At 38.9% G+C, this 15,416-nt stretch overlaps 1 protein-coding gene across 1 annotated transcript in view; it reads right to left on the bottom strand.

Annotated features, from left to right (window-relative positions):
• Positions 1-6,700: 6,700 nt before the first annotated feature.
• The window catches only part of LOC115816045 (transmembrane protein 94-like), an 18,336-nt gene continuing 9,620 nt past the window's right edge, over positions 6,701-15,416 (bottom strand). Inside the window, exons 14-20 of the mRNA XM_030779016.1 lie at positions 15,307-15,416; positions 14,953-15,030; positions 14,606-14,691; positions 14,083-14,164; positions 13,670-13,818; positions 12,011-12,181; positions 6,701-6,761 (exon numbers count right to left, since the gene is read on the bottom strand). The exon at positions 15,307-15,416 is cut by the window's right edge and continues 74 nt beyond it. Of these exons, the coding sequence (XP_030634876.1) occupies positions 6,701-6,761; positions 12,011-12,181; positions 13,670-13,818; positions 14,083-14,164; positions 14,606-14,691; positions 14,953-15,030; positions 15,307-15,416 (737 nt within the window). The remainder of the gene's footprint in view (positions 6,762-12,010; positions 12,182-13,669; positions 13,819-14,082; positions 14,165-14,605; positions 14,692-14,952; positions 15,031-15,306) is intronic.

Here is a 15,416-nt window from a genome sequence, read left to right as displayed (position 1 = left end):
ATAAATGAATGAATCAAGTGGATGCATGGTATAAAATGAGCAGAATAGAATAACAATGAGCTCAATGTGTAAATAAATAATTGAATTAAAATCAATCATAACAAAGTATGTTTCACGTCGCTTTTTTAAACTCTCAGTTCAGTGCTCTGTTAGACTTTGGGAGTGATTACAGCTGAATACTGTGGCCTTTCTGCATGTAGTATTTTTAATTATCTTTTTTTCCCTGCCAACTCTACACAAAGAGACTGTACAAAAGGAACTTTGCAGGGTTATTAAACTCCAGTTAAAAGAACTATAAGAGCTTTTCACAAGATGTTCACAGCACAAAAGCAAAACTTGTGTACACATACAGCCATAGTTTGCACACTTTCCAGTTGTTGCATATGAATCAATTTTTTTTTTTTTTTTGGACAGTGAGTTTCTGTGTTTCATGATGAGACAGACTTTGAAAAGGCACAGCAGGAATGAGACAAAGCGACACAGAGTTCCAAAGAAACAGTGACTTTTAAACCCCTGGTAATGACTGAATGTGAGGTATGTCCTTGTTTATGTGTTGGCTGTATTCCCATGGGCGGATGTGTCGGCCTGAGTCATTCTTCCTTGGTCTGCTCGGTGGGTTGAATGAATAGCGTCCCCTCCAAATGCATTACATCGCTAGACGATAATACATAACTCATAGTGGGGAAACAAATGCAATGACTAGCCTCTTTTGATTTGGAGACAGCGTTACCTCCACTCACCCGGGTGTAGGTGACCACGCAACAAGGAGGGAAGGCCCTAGTTTATGTCTCTAAACGTGAAAAGCAAAGGCATCCTAAGTCTGATGTGGATGGGAGTGGCAGGAGATTCTTCTTTAAATAAAAAAGGAAGAAAAAGAAAGAAAATTCTGGACGAGTGAACGACAAAAGCAAGGAATAATGGAAGTAACATGACGTCAGCTCTTCTACGCCGTCTGAAAAAGATCAAATAAAATTAACCTTAAAGAGTTTAGATTGTGGTTACATCTGCTGTCTGCTCTGCTTGTTGGCTGATGTCTGATATGCCTTGGATTGTTTGTTTTTTTTGTTGTTGTTGTTTTGTTTTTTGTTTTCTCATGTAATGCTGCTTCCTTACGTGGGGTTAGGGCAGCAAGCATCTCTTATTGTTGCGTCATCATTTTGAAATTTGAAAATAGGTTCTGAAGATCTCCAAACACATGCCCACAAAAAACAAATCTTTCTGAAACAAAACAAAACAAAACAAAACAAAACAAAACAAAACAAAACAAAACAAAACAAAACAAAACAAAACATAGCTTTATCTGTCTCTATGTGTTACTACAGATGTTTATCTGTCTGTCTATCCTCTGTCCAGCAGTCATGCTATTCTAGGCCATAACATTTCTGAATTCATAAAAAAAGAAAAAACAATGAAACATTTACGGTATGCTGTCTAGTTTCTATTTTTCCTCATGTCTCATGCATGGAGCATCGTTGCTACCCATAATGGACTCCATTATTTAAACTTTGCTTAACCTAACTTCAGCTGCCAATTATCAGCACTCAGGCATGCACAGTGCTAACAATTTTTAACAGAATCACAGGGTATTTGTATTTGTATTTTAGCGTGTTTATGTTTGAGGAAAAGTACTCTAAAAAAGGTGCGATGAAGGTGATTTAACTTCCATTTAACTTCTGCACCATGTATTCTCCTTTTCAAATTTCTCAAGGAAACACAAAAGTGTATACACTGGTATGGTTGCTAAGACTAAAAGATAAGCATATACTGCACAAGGAATAAAAGGTACATTTCTATTTTGTGTTATCACTAAATAAATGAGCAGACTTTCCTGTTAAATTCTGCCAAACTTTTCTTGCTTCATGTTTTGCTGTCACTTTGGCCTTTCACACCTTGTAACTTATGTTATTTTTGGTTGACTTGAATTCTACCAATTTTGACTCACCTTTCGTACCCCTGCATCGATCGACGCCCCTTACATTTTTGGGGGGATTTTTGTCCTCTCCTGTTTCCAATCAGTTTTCTTCCAAGCCGTCTTTGTCATCTGTGTTATTGCATTCTTTAGCTTCATTTGTATCTGCTGTGATTTTTATGCGTGTTGTTCCCAGTCCTCTACCATTCCACATGCCTTATCTGTGAGTGTTATCGACCATTCCGCAACTGTCCGTCAGGTTAGCAGCGCCTTAATTAACTAAGAGGTCATGTGTGCAGATTCATTGAAATCTTTCTCGTATGCTTGTCTTGAATGAATCCTATCAGTTCATTTAATGCGTGAATGCATACTGGAAGGGTTTGGATGCAGACCGTGTTCTGGTTTCTGGGGACGCCTCTTTCATCAGATCATTTACTTTGCACACTTCAAGCTATGGAAAGTATGGAAAGACAAGCTTTTTGGTGTCTTCCGTTAATTTCTTTTATTTCTCCTATCTTTCATCCTCCATCACTTTATCACATGAGTAGAGTGTTACGTTCCTTTAAAAGAACAGAGGCAGAAAGCAGGGTTAACAAAAACCCAATCTTTCCTCAAATATTTTAACCCCCAATGTTAACCTGAAAGAAAAAGTCTCCCAACAAAGATTTGTCCTTACACAGACCTGAAAGTCTAAAATAATTGCTTATCGCCCCCATATGGACACAAGAGGGAACTGTACTGTGCCTCTTATACAACAAAGACTGATAAAAATAACACTGAATTTTAAATGTTTAATGTATTTCAAAGGCATGTTTGTGTGGCATTTACATGTTGAACTTACTCCAACTTGAATTTTGTTACTGAACAAGCACACAGCCTTAAGCTTTCAGACAGACTGTACTTTTTTATAAATTGTTCTGGGACTTTTGGGGATTGAATGAAGAACAGTGATGAGCGAGAGAGTATTCAGAAACTCTTATGCACCAGTTTTAGTCAAAAGACAGTTTTCTTATGAAAGCATTGTTTATGTAAAGTATCTACTCTATTTTATTTTAGCTGTATCCCCAAATGTTTTTTTTATCTTTCTCTTTTATATTATGTAGGTGTTTTAATTGCATTTGCTTTCCAGTTTTGTCTTTGAAAATCTTTTGCAATCTGGTACCACTCAGCTGACAGTATGACAGCAAACAAACAAAAAAAATAAAAAGTCAGTATTTAATTAGAGAAAACTAAAAGTAAAACTAAGTTTTTGTTTTAGTCATGGGAAACGTTTAACATTTTCATTGGTATATCAGCTTCTTCAATTGCACTTCTGTTTAAATTTCATCCCCGTCCTCTGCATCTGACCTTATCCTGTCGTTTTGGGGATATTTTTGAAAAAAAAAAAAAAAAAAAAGGCCAGATACAGGATGACTGTGCATCTTCACTAGTTCGAAAATGAGATGCTTTCCTTGTTTCCTGTCATATCACAACTGAATCACAACAGGACACCCCATCCACAGACACCGTAGAAATTTCCTGTTATTTTTGCCCGCAATTAAACAAACAAATTTAAAAAAAGCCTGAGTAACAGAGCAGCATCAACCAATAAAACATCGTTGTGTTCTTTTGTATGAAACAACAAGGATAAAAGATGATATGTAAGTAAAATTAAAGACTGTCTTTCTCAAATCAAAGATTGTTTTGTGCCTTCCTCAATCTTTAAAAAATCTCTTTCCATTCTCAATTTTTAAGCTACAAATGTAAATTTTTACAAATGGAATAAGAGATCTTACATGAGTTGGGGAGTATTATCCTCAGGTACGTGGTCACATTTTCTCTTTCTTCTGAAAGGCAATGTCATGTGTGTGTATATGGTCATTTCTCACAGGCACTGATCCGCACAGTTTTTCAGATCTCCCTTAGTGCTTGGGCCAGGGGGGCCTTCTGTTCTCCTTAACTCTGTCACCATCTCTGACTCCTCAGAACTGTTCTTTTCAAAATCTTCTCCATCTGTCTGTTGATGGGGTGCTTGCCGTGCCCTCCCAATCCGTAATAGAGTTTCATATTTGTTTAGATAAACAAATGAATAAACAAAAATCATATTTTTAAGACAGGGTAAAATGATGTTGCTAAGTAATGGCAACTAATGAGAGATAACAGTCAGCAGCACCAGGCACTTCCCATCTTACATTTCACCACCGTAAAAGATTAATGTCTTAATGATGTGATATTATAATCAAATCTGTAAATTGGATTTGTGATATCTCGCTAATCAGAAGGCATAACCCAAGAAGTGTCAGGTGCTGTGGACTGCCATTTAGCAGCTCTGATAATCTCATGTGTTTCAAAATCTGTTTTCATTCAAGTCAGCTTCATGGTTGCACTTGACAACAGGCAATTTTTGCTTGCAGCTATAATCTACTACTGTCATCACAAGTCATTTTGAAGAAGGTGAAAACTTTTATAATGTGATTGTTGCTGGCAAGGATGCCATTGAAATACTTAACTGCACTTAAATAAAAATGCAAAAAATGTATGCAATATATTTTGATAATTTCTCACAAAAGCATTTATATAACTGTAGGTATGAAATGGTCCTTGCTTTGTTCCTCCTCCTCAATGGCTATGTGGCTAGTTTCTAGCTCGTCCTCCATCTTGCGTTGCTCCTCCACCTCCATTACACACTGGCTGGTGCAAAGTGTCATAATCCTCAGTGAACTCTTCTCTGTGGAATCCCTCTCTGTCTATAGGCATGCAAAGAAGGTTATCTGGAAAGACAAACCACAAAACATTCATTTTGTCATCTGATATTAACAGACTAAACAAATGATGGACTAAACAAAAAGGTTACTCACTTTTTTTTTTAACAGAACGAAAAAGAAACACGTTAGCCCGAAATATTCGTCTCTTGTCTTTTTTATGGCCACAGTTCCATTAAGAAACAGCCACATCCCCTTTTACATTACATTTACATGTATTCGTGTAGCAGATGCTTTTATCCAAAGTGAATACAGAGAGAGACATAATACATACCAAGCACGTAGCCATAAAGGAGCTGTCTGTGGCATTAGTGCTGCAGCTGAGTTCAGTATTAGACCAGATACAAGTGCAAGAAAAGCTGAAAGAAAGTAAGAGTGTGAACTGCAGACAAATCCAAGTGGGTCTATAACCCCACAATCTAAAGCTATCGTTCCGTCATAGAGGACAGGAAATCTACATCATAAAAGTAAGTGAAAACAGGACAGTATAAGGGTCAGCATAAATTATAGTATTTAGAATGGAGTGCCATGAAGTATACATCATGGAATGATAAGTAATATATAGGGATAACAGAGCTATCAACCGTAGGTAGAGGTGCAGTGTAGGAGGGTGGGTTTGTGTGGTTGTGGAGGTAAGGGTTCCGAAGAAAAGGTCAGTCTTTTGGCACGTCCTGAAGATTGTGAGGGAATAAGCAGACCAGAGAAAAGTGAGCAACTCATTCAACAGTCAAAGATCCACACAGAGTCCAATTAATGACTCTCTGCTGCAAGGCAGTAAAATTGCAAAATTGCAAAAGTTCCCCTACAGACTGTAATGGGTGGTGTGGAACATAGGTCCTAATGAGTGACCCGATGTAGGTGCAGTTCCGCTGGTAGATCTGAAAGCCAACATCAGGGACTTAAACTTTACATAGGTAGATATCGGGAGCCAGTGGAGGGAGATGAAGAGGCATGTGATGTGCCTGCTTTCGTTGACTGAAGACCAGATATGCAGCACCATTTTGACTCATCTGGAGGGGTTTTGTAGCACATGTTGGTAGACCTGCCAGGAGAAAGTGTAGCAGTTCCAGTTCTCTAATGCCTGAACAAGGATTTGGGCTGCATACTCTGACAAATATGGTCTGATTTTTCTGACATTGTACGGTATGTTGTGAGACCTTCAACAAGACATATATATATGATAAATGTGCTCAGTGCAGAACAAAGTAGTGCAGCTCTCCAGTTGTGACTCCATGGCAAAGGTGATCTACACTCAGTGGGACACAAGAGAGACAGGACGTGAAAATAGGAGAAGGGTGCAATCACAGTGAAAGTAAATGAAGAAAACAATGGAAGGGCTCTTGAGACAGACAGTACTGAGCATCTGTTTTTCCAGACGGTTCCATCCGCACTATGACCACGGAGGCAGAACAGAGAAGAGCGCTAAGGGATGACGAGACCCAGATTCTGAAACAAAAGTGCTTGACATTTATGTTAGCCTTGTCTCTCTGAACCACAACTGCCTTTGGAATGTTTATGAATATCTTTATGGATAAATGATAGATATTGATCTAATTTGTTATAATTAAGAATTTGGATATGATATGACCAATGGATTTGATAGATTATTTCTATTAATGGCATATATTGCTGCAAGTACACAAATGCAGAATAGTAATTACGCAAAGCTTTTAACTGGAAATCCTAGATGCGCATACTCAAAGAAGAAGCTTTTCTTAAAGAGATCTGGGCTGTTGGAAACTTCTGAGGTAAATGCAAGCCTAAAATGGCTCAAATAACAAAGTGAAAGTTACTGAATGACAAAAAAATACATGTATTAATCAAGAGAAATCAAGACAAAATAACATTCAGGTACAGTTTATAATGACGTACGAACCAGGCCAGGTGATCAGAAAGACAGCAGAGAAGAGAGAGACAGATGAGAACTACACTTACACCCCTTCCACACGGGACTACTCCGCGACCCAGATACATCAGATCCAGCTCTTCGCACTTCACACCACTGGAAAGGTTATTCAAAGAGCCACAGTCCAAGAAACTGAAGTCTCAACTATGCACCACTCAGATAGGCGATGGGCAGGTACTTCAGACTGGGGGAGGGGAACAACCAGCTGTAGGCACAAATAATCCAAAGTGCATACAAATATTGCTGCAACTGAGAAAGTTAAAAATAAAAATTTTGCCTTTATATTGGAGTTAGGATCTAAACCATGTAACCACTACATGTCAGGGTAATAAAATACACACAGTAAATTTGTCATCTCTAAAAGGTAGATCAAACAACATGTAATCGCTGGACTGAGTAAGTTCAGTCAGTCGTGACTTTAGGAACTGATGTTGCTTGAGCACCTGGGCTCTCCAATTTAAAACAATGTGATCGATTCTCTAGACAAATAGGCACTATTGAAGCTAAATATGTAAAGTTGAACTGTCATATAAATTGAATTTTTTGAGTTAAAAAACAAAAACAAATTAGAATAAGAATATTTAATTTAGAATGGTAAATGAGAGATTTCAAACCCAAAGAAAATCCTATTGTGGCGCACATGTTATTTTGTAACGTGCATGCAATTATGGATATTTAAAATTATACTTTGTGTTCTGCCTGTCTTGGTAGTCACTTTGGATAAAAGCATCTGCCAAATGAATCAATGTAAATGCAAACCAAAAAGCTTGCTCTATTGTTACATTTGCAGGTCTCCATGTCCTCATCATTCTTCCACTCCACAGATGCCACAACGATAGATTTACAATGATCAGGCTCATGGATTTGGGAGAGGTCAGCTTTACTGTGATTGGAGCCTGGGCAGGAGTCATGGAGGCAGAAGGAGTCAATTGTCAGAGGAACAAGAAAAGGTTTTACAGCCAATGTAGGTGAAACACTTACCTCATGAGATGAAGTTGATATGGATGGCATCTCCCTCCAATGTCATGCTCTTGATGGCCAAACTGAGGTATCCTTCCTCTCCTGAGTGAGATGGATCGTGCCAGTCTGCAACAGTTCTGACTAGGAAGAGGATTGGAGAGTAGCTCTGGATGGTCGCGGGCATTCATGCAGATTATCTAGACAGATGGAGAGACTGATTAGTGAGTCAAGTCCAGTTGTCATCACAACAGGCAAATTCTATTTGTAGGCCCTCCCTCAGACCCCACTGGAAGATGATACACAGGGCAGGTTCATTCCAGCCACCGGTAACTGCAGCAGCTCTGCAGGAAAGAGCATGTCAGCAGCGGTTTGGTTGCCCTGGGTTATTTAGATCGAACACTCACCACTGTCTTTGCCTGCTTCTCAAAGTGCAGATATGACATCTTCTTCCTCTGCTAAACTGCAGGAGCCCTTTGAAAAACACAGCCAGACAATCTGGGAATGATTTGCCACTTTGGTGGTGTATGGAAGAGAAGAATGGTGAACAAAAATCAAGGGCACATTGTAACAAATCCCTTACACTCTGCTGCTCCTCCCTCACTGAAGAAGCTTCACTGGAGTCTCAGACTGTGGTAGTGGATTATGAGGCACAGGTGGAATTGGGTGTGGTGGCGCGGTGGCGCAGTGGGTAGCGCTGTCGCCTCACAGTAAGAAGGTCCCGGGTTTCATTCCCGGCCGGGCGGCCAGGGTCCTTTCTGTGTGGAGTTTGCATGTTCTCCCCGTTTCCGCGTGAGTTTCCTCCGGGAGCTCCGGTTTCCTCCCACAGTCCAAAGACATGCAGGTTAGGTGAATTGGAGACACTAAATTGCCCCTAGGTATGATTGTGTGAGTGTGTTTGTCTGTGTGTCTGCCCTGCGATGGACTGGCGACCTGTCCAGGGTGTTTCCCCGCCTTTCGCCCTATGAGCACTGGGATAGGCTCCAGCACCCCCGCGACCCTAATCAGGATAAGCGGCTTAGATAGTGAGTGAGTGAGAGTGAGGTGGAACTGGTACAACCAGAGGAAGAGGAGTATGGGATAGTGTCAGCTACTGTAGACATTTGATGTTTTATTGATCCAGGGGAGAGCCACATTAGTCAGTTCACAGTGCTGATCTGCAACCACAGTGGTCAGGGCTGGCATTGGCAGCTGAGAGGAGAACCAGCTGGTTGATTAAGAGGGGCCGACCTGCAGCATCCACGATGTGATGTGGAATCGTATCACAAACTGAAGGTGAGACTGGAAGCATTTGCAGATAAACAAAGTGTACTGAAACAGTTCAAACCACAGGAAGTACAGAGTTCAGGTACACAGAGGGTACAGGATACCAAACAGGATGGCAAGGCCTCAGGATACACAACAGGATAAGAGAGTACAAGGTACAAAACAGGCATAAGAGAAGGTTTCCCAAACTTAGAGCTTCAGTAAGTGACACAAACATCAGGCAGGGTCAATTCCACACAAAAAAAACAGTGACAAAACCAAGGGTATTTATACACAAAGGAGAGCAGACTAAATGAATAAAACCAGGTGAGAATCATATCTGACTGAGGGAACTGATCAGACCGATGATCAGTAGAGTGGCAATGCTGAGCGATGAACGGTATGAGCGGAGGGGATCAGAGACAAGATCGTTACAGATACATCATTATTTCAAAAATAGGATTCAAGCATTCTTTGTCACATGCTAAAAAAACAACAACAACAATTTGAGTGAAGGTGATCATTTTGGTTTTCAGCTTTTGGAAATCTTAGATATTAGTAGTTATGTCTCAGTTCTGGTTCTGATTTGTTCCTGTTAATAATGGAATTTTACACCGAAGTGTTTTGTGGGGCTTATTTTTTCAAACTATTACCAACATCTAAAATGCTCTAGAAATACACTGAGGTCTCTTTTTGTGTGTGTTTGTGTGTGCGTGTGCGTGCGCGTATGTATAAAGTAATGCACAAATTCAAAAACAGAAACCAAAGTTAAGCATTAGACACCAGGTGGGGCTGTTTTGTCTTTGCAAAATAATGTCAAGTTTCAAACAAAAAGAAAGCCCTTGACATTTTTCCTGCTGAACAATTCTCTACGGCGGTTAAAAATAATGAAATGAGCTTGATACATATTTCATCCATAGTGAAATTAGATTACGGACCCAGAGCAAAATGCACATTTTTCCTGCCAGAACTCAATAGTAATTTACCTCAGTTTGGTCAGCGAATGCTAATGTCAGACCTCATTATAGACAAAGCACATAACAGCAAATAAATGTTCAAATTTTTGCATTGTCAACACTTTGCAATAAGATTGTGTTAAAATCGCAGACTTATTTTATTAGTACTGGTCATTTTCAATCTTGATGTAAAGTCATAAACAATTTCTTTCAGCTTTCTACTCAAATCACAGCTACCAGTGCCATTTTACATTTGAAATTGTCATTGGTAGATCATTTTACCAGGCTTTCATGAATGTTGAATAGATTGACGGTGAATTCACAAACTACACAACCCACAAGGCATCACAATGAAGGCTTTGTCAGTTAGCCTATTTATTCCAGGTTATACAAATTAACATTTATCTGCCTCATTGGTGAGATATTCTTCTGGAAAACCTCTCTCTCTTAAGTTGAGAGAAACACATCTATATCTGTCATAATTAAGCAGATCATATGAGCTAGTTCAATTAAAAGCAAGGCTATACCCAGCTCCCTAACTGATTTGAGATGTCAAGAAAACAATGAATTATTACATAACAAAATATGTAGTTTGAGATCTCGAGAAAATAAATGATTTTTAGGATGTGATAACAAGAAAAAAAATTCTGCAGTCACGTCCTCTTCAAGTGAATACTTTTACCATCTTTGCATTTGATGAAGGAAATAAAATGAACCAAAACTGACCAGTGTTTAGACTATTTTCCAGCATTTTCCAGTAGTTTCCACTATTTTCTCTCTTCCTCTGTGTCCCTCTCTCATCCTGTCTTTCTTTCTGGATCTCTGTCTCCCCTTCTACCTGTCTTTCTCCTGGGATCTCTGTCTCCAAATGCACAGTGTTAAAAAAAAATAACACAGATGATTGAGAACGTGTTCCTCTGTGCAATGACAAATGACAAAAAAGAGGCTTTTGGAGCAATTTGGGGGAAAATTTACATATGACTCCGATGTAGAGCCCATCCAGGCCTTTCATTTGTGGTGGAAAAAAGTCTCCTCATTTCTTTAAGCTACATTAAAACCTTCTTCAAGCATAATGTGATTATAGCTTCAAGAATGTCAGAATAGGTCCATGCTAACGTTTGTCACTGACTGACTCAGTCTCTCTCTCTCTCTCTCTCTCTCGCTCTCTCTCTTTCAGGACTGACTGAGGAGCAACTGAGGTCATCAGGACTGCTGATGGTTTACAGGTTTAGAATGCATAGCAAACCCTTTGCCTAAACGAAGCTCACACAAAAGGAGTGATAATAATACTGTGTTAAAATACTGAGTAGAGTGTTTGATGCAGTTGCTGTAACCAGAATTTTATTTTTGGGTGGACCTGGATAAAAGTTACTTGTGAGGCTCATGTAAGCTGAGATCAGAAACACTTTTTGCTCTTTCTCTCTTAACTCCTCTCACAGCTTGAGTTAAACAATACAAAGCCATTCTTGATCCATACTCAAACATTTCAAATCTAGAATAGACACAACGTCATTGCGACAGTAAATGTAGATAGATAAATCTCATCAGGTATGCAGGCTTATGAAAAACTTGCAGAGACGCAGACATTTTGATATATTTTCATTTCTTTTTACTTTCCATTTTAACGGTGACTGTACATAATAAACTTAAAAAAAATCTCTGGTTGCTATAATTCTGAATAAAACTCACAGTCAAGTGTTACTGTGTTGTGGTCATCTCCCATTTAGATGTTACATATTCAGCTTGTGTGTGAATGTGTGTGCGTGTCAGAAAGGAGAGTTCATTCCCAATTTGGTGTCAAACTGCAGCTTCTGTCTCTTTTGGTACCTCACTCTCATCCTGTAACAACACACACACACACACACACACACACACACACACACACACACACACACACACACATTCTGTTACTATATAAAACTGTTTTCTTCAATCTGTTTATTATTAAAAGGTGTACAGATGTTGAGTACATTGTCCTCAAACTTTATATTATATACATTTATAAGATGAAAAACAAACAATAACTCTTTTAGCCACACACACTGATTTTTTTTCTTAACTTTCACCGTGATCATTGAATTTAATTATATACTGGATGCAAACCTAAATTAATTTCTGCTCTCTCAGGTTTTTTTTTTTTTTTGCATCAGATGAACTAATGTGACTTTACTCATCTGATACTATCTAGGCTCTTAATCGAGATTGTTTATGTGAATTTATGATTGTAGATTCCAGATTAATTAACATTTGTTTTGGTAAGGTGTAAATGATCTAATGTTTCATTAATTACTCGTACCTGATTTCATGAAGTTTGATTCCCTCGTTAATGAAGACTAAGGGCAGAAGCCACAGAATGCCTAGCAACCACGTTGCCACGGAGATATCACTAATGTAAAAAGTGTGATGGCGAGCAGGGTCATGCCACAGGAGGCGTGACCCCAACACAATAGAGATATTAAGAATCGGCCTATAAAGGGAGAGAAGATTTAAATGGGTAATCTTTGAATTCACTGAAAAACAAGCTGTTAGTTATGCATGAAATAGCACATACCTGCATATGAATATTAAACTGATAAGATACAGTAATTCTGGACAAGGTATAAAGTACCAGAGGCATTGTTGGTATGTATTTATAATTAGATGCGTCTTACATAAAGAATCATTTTTGTGCGTGCACACACACACGCACATACATACACACAAAGGTTTGATCATTAGTTGATTCGCAGAATCAGGAGAAATCAAAAGTGTTGAGCAGTGGTTTAAGAACCACCGCTCAGTCTGTTCCTCATGGACAGGGATTCCTGTCCTGAAAAAGTTTGTTTCAGCTCAGTCCAAAAACACCTGATTCCACTGATCACCTAATCATCAAAGTCTTGATTAACTCAATCAGCTGTGGTAATAGATAGTTTAAACAAAGACATGCAGGATGGGGTGTCCACCAGAACTGGACTGAAAATTACTGATGTATCTACTGTAGAACATGCATAAAGCAAGTAAACTGATTAGTAATGATTGGTATGTTGATTTTGTGTGTGTGTGTGAGTGTGTGTGTGTGTGAGTGAGTGTGTGGATGAGCAATATTGTAATTAGAGGTGTGTGTATGTGTGGAGTGATTAGGCACCTTGTACTCACACAGTGCAGATGACTGCACACCAGCAATGATTACTCAGAGGACTCTGTCTCCACACTGGGGCTGAACGATGCACGTGACTGACTGATGTACACACTACACACACACACACACACACACACACACACACATAATAATGTATTTGTTGTCCTCGTTTGAAGAGGTCTGCTATTTAGCAGTGACAAAGATCTTATAAACACTGACAGGTGTAATGGTTTTTATTTGCTGTTCTTGTGTACTGACTTTTATTTGATGTTCGGTTGATTGTTGTTTTTGTGTATAATGTGAAAAGCTGAGAATTAGTACTGACTGGCATTGAGTAGGACAAGGAAGGCAATGACTTTCTGAGCCAGAGAAAGGCCATCTGAGTGTTTCCCAAACCAGTCAGGAGATGACACCGTAGAATTCCTTGAAAAGATGCACAATTGTAAATATAAAGGGCGTTAACTGATTAAAAATAGAATGAATACAGTTTTACCAACAGGTGAGGGTAAACAACGTCTTCTTAAATTTTACTAACGTCTTCTTAAATGTTACTAAAAACATCAGTCCTTTTGGCAGGAAGTATCAGGGAAGCAGAAACAAGCGTGTTTTCTCAGCCACAGCAGTTGGGAAACTTTGGCTTTTCTAGCATTTCAACATTTACTCACATTATAGTTTCTTTCCAGTATATAGAAAATCACATAAAACAATAAAACAAGTTATTTGGATTAATATAGATTATTTACATGGAAATATTGCTATTGAGCACCACTGTGAAACTTATACACACTACCTTTGTCCAGGTTGCTGTTATGAACACACACACACACACAGACGTACATGAGAAGTGCAGCAGGGTGACAGAGTTCTTTGTCCTTGTGATTAATTTGAAGACAGAAGCCATGCAGTATAAACCCAAAGCATGTCAGGTAGGTACACACAGTCAAACCAAACTTCAACAGGAAACACAGCACGAAAAAACGCAGTGTCTGCAAGGAGAGCGAATATGAACAAGCACACACACGCGCACACACACACACACACACACACACACACACATACACACACACACACACACACACACACAAAAACACATACACACACACACACACACACACACTCACACGCACACGCACACACACACACATTCATTTAGGTTTTACAACAGTGTGCAAAGAACCATCAACCAAAATAGTCTGTTAAATTTAGTGGGTAGCTTCTGCCTGTGACTCTTTCAGAATCCTCTGCATCACCTTTTTCGGCAGGAACCTTAAGTTTTTTCCTGTTGGAACTTTCATGATGGAACAGTCAGATGGTTTTCCCAGGAGAGACATGCTGGAGACACACAGACAAAAACTGAAACAAAATATAGGTAGGAGGAGAACTATCAGACCAAGCAATAAAATAACTACAAAATAAGAGTAAAACCATTACAATTGGGCTAGGTACTTCATTATGTTATACAGTATAACTGAATGTAAATATTAGAAGAGTTACTAAGTAATTAAAATAAGAGTAAAGTTATAATAACAGTAAACACAATCTCTTCACATTGCTAAGAACTTAACTGTGATATAAAAGGATATTAGTCTGAAGTTTGTTTTAGTAAAAGAATTGATAAATATTCATTGGAAAATAATAATAACTCGTTCAACTAGTCTGCCCTCCTTTCAGAAAGGATAAAAAAAAATTCCCGGCAATACTCCGGGTAATTGCTTAGGAGTTTCTGCCAATTTTGTGTGTGTGTGTGTGTGTGTATGCGTGTGTGATGTGTACCTGAGGAGGGGAAAGTAGAAGCAAGAGAGAAAGAGAACATCACTGGTGCCCAGAGGAGGAGGGAGCTGACACAGGCATGCTAATATCTATGGATACAAACACACACACACACACACACACACACAGTGAGAATGAGAGAGAGATTGATAGCTCTTCAGTTGCCTTACTTTTGATGTTGATTAGCCATTTGTGCATAACATTAGCCACTGGAATGTTTTTTGATAGCTATTGGAATATTGTTTATTGATAGTTGCACTTGTATGAGTGAAAGGTAATGCATTCTCAGTAGTAAGTGGTGTGTATTGGTAGATTTGCGTGTGCTTTGTGTTTGTGCATATGTGTCTGACCTGAATGAGAACAAGGGACAGCTGGCACTGCAGCAAAAACAAGAAACATTTTCTTATACCAGCCGTTACGTGACGTGCCTGAGAGAAACAAACAGGACAAACAAACAGAAAAGAAGGAAAACATCAAAACACAGGGAGGAGTCTGAGAAAGGAGGCTGATGACTGAGTTTCCTACAGTTCAGATGGAGTGTTTTAAGAGCTTTACTGCCAATCAGATCACATATAAAACATACACAAAAAAGTTACATCAACCAACTCCCTTGTTGTCCTCATTTTTCAATCTTCCCAAGCCTACAGCTAAAAGTACCAGTAATAGTAAATGGATACTTATATGTGTGAGAATGTTGTCAGTACCTGTTTAATGAGTTTAATGATAATGTTGTTGTCCTGCTGTTTGAGCTGTATTGTACATGCCATGCCACAGATGGCGCTAGAGAGCTGAATCAGGGGCATCGGTTCAGTGA

This window comes from Chanos chanos, chromosome 7, assembly GCF_902362185.1.
Source record: "Chanos chanos chromosome 7, fChaCha1.1, whole genome shotgun sequence".
NCBI lineage: Eukaryota > Metazoa > Chordata > Actinopteri > Gonorynchiformes > Chanidae > Chanos > Chanos chanos.
Note: the sequence above shows the minus strand (reverse complement) of the source record. Positions and strands in the feature narration are given on the sequence as shown.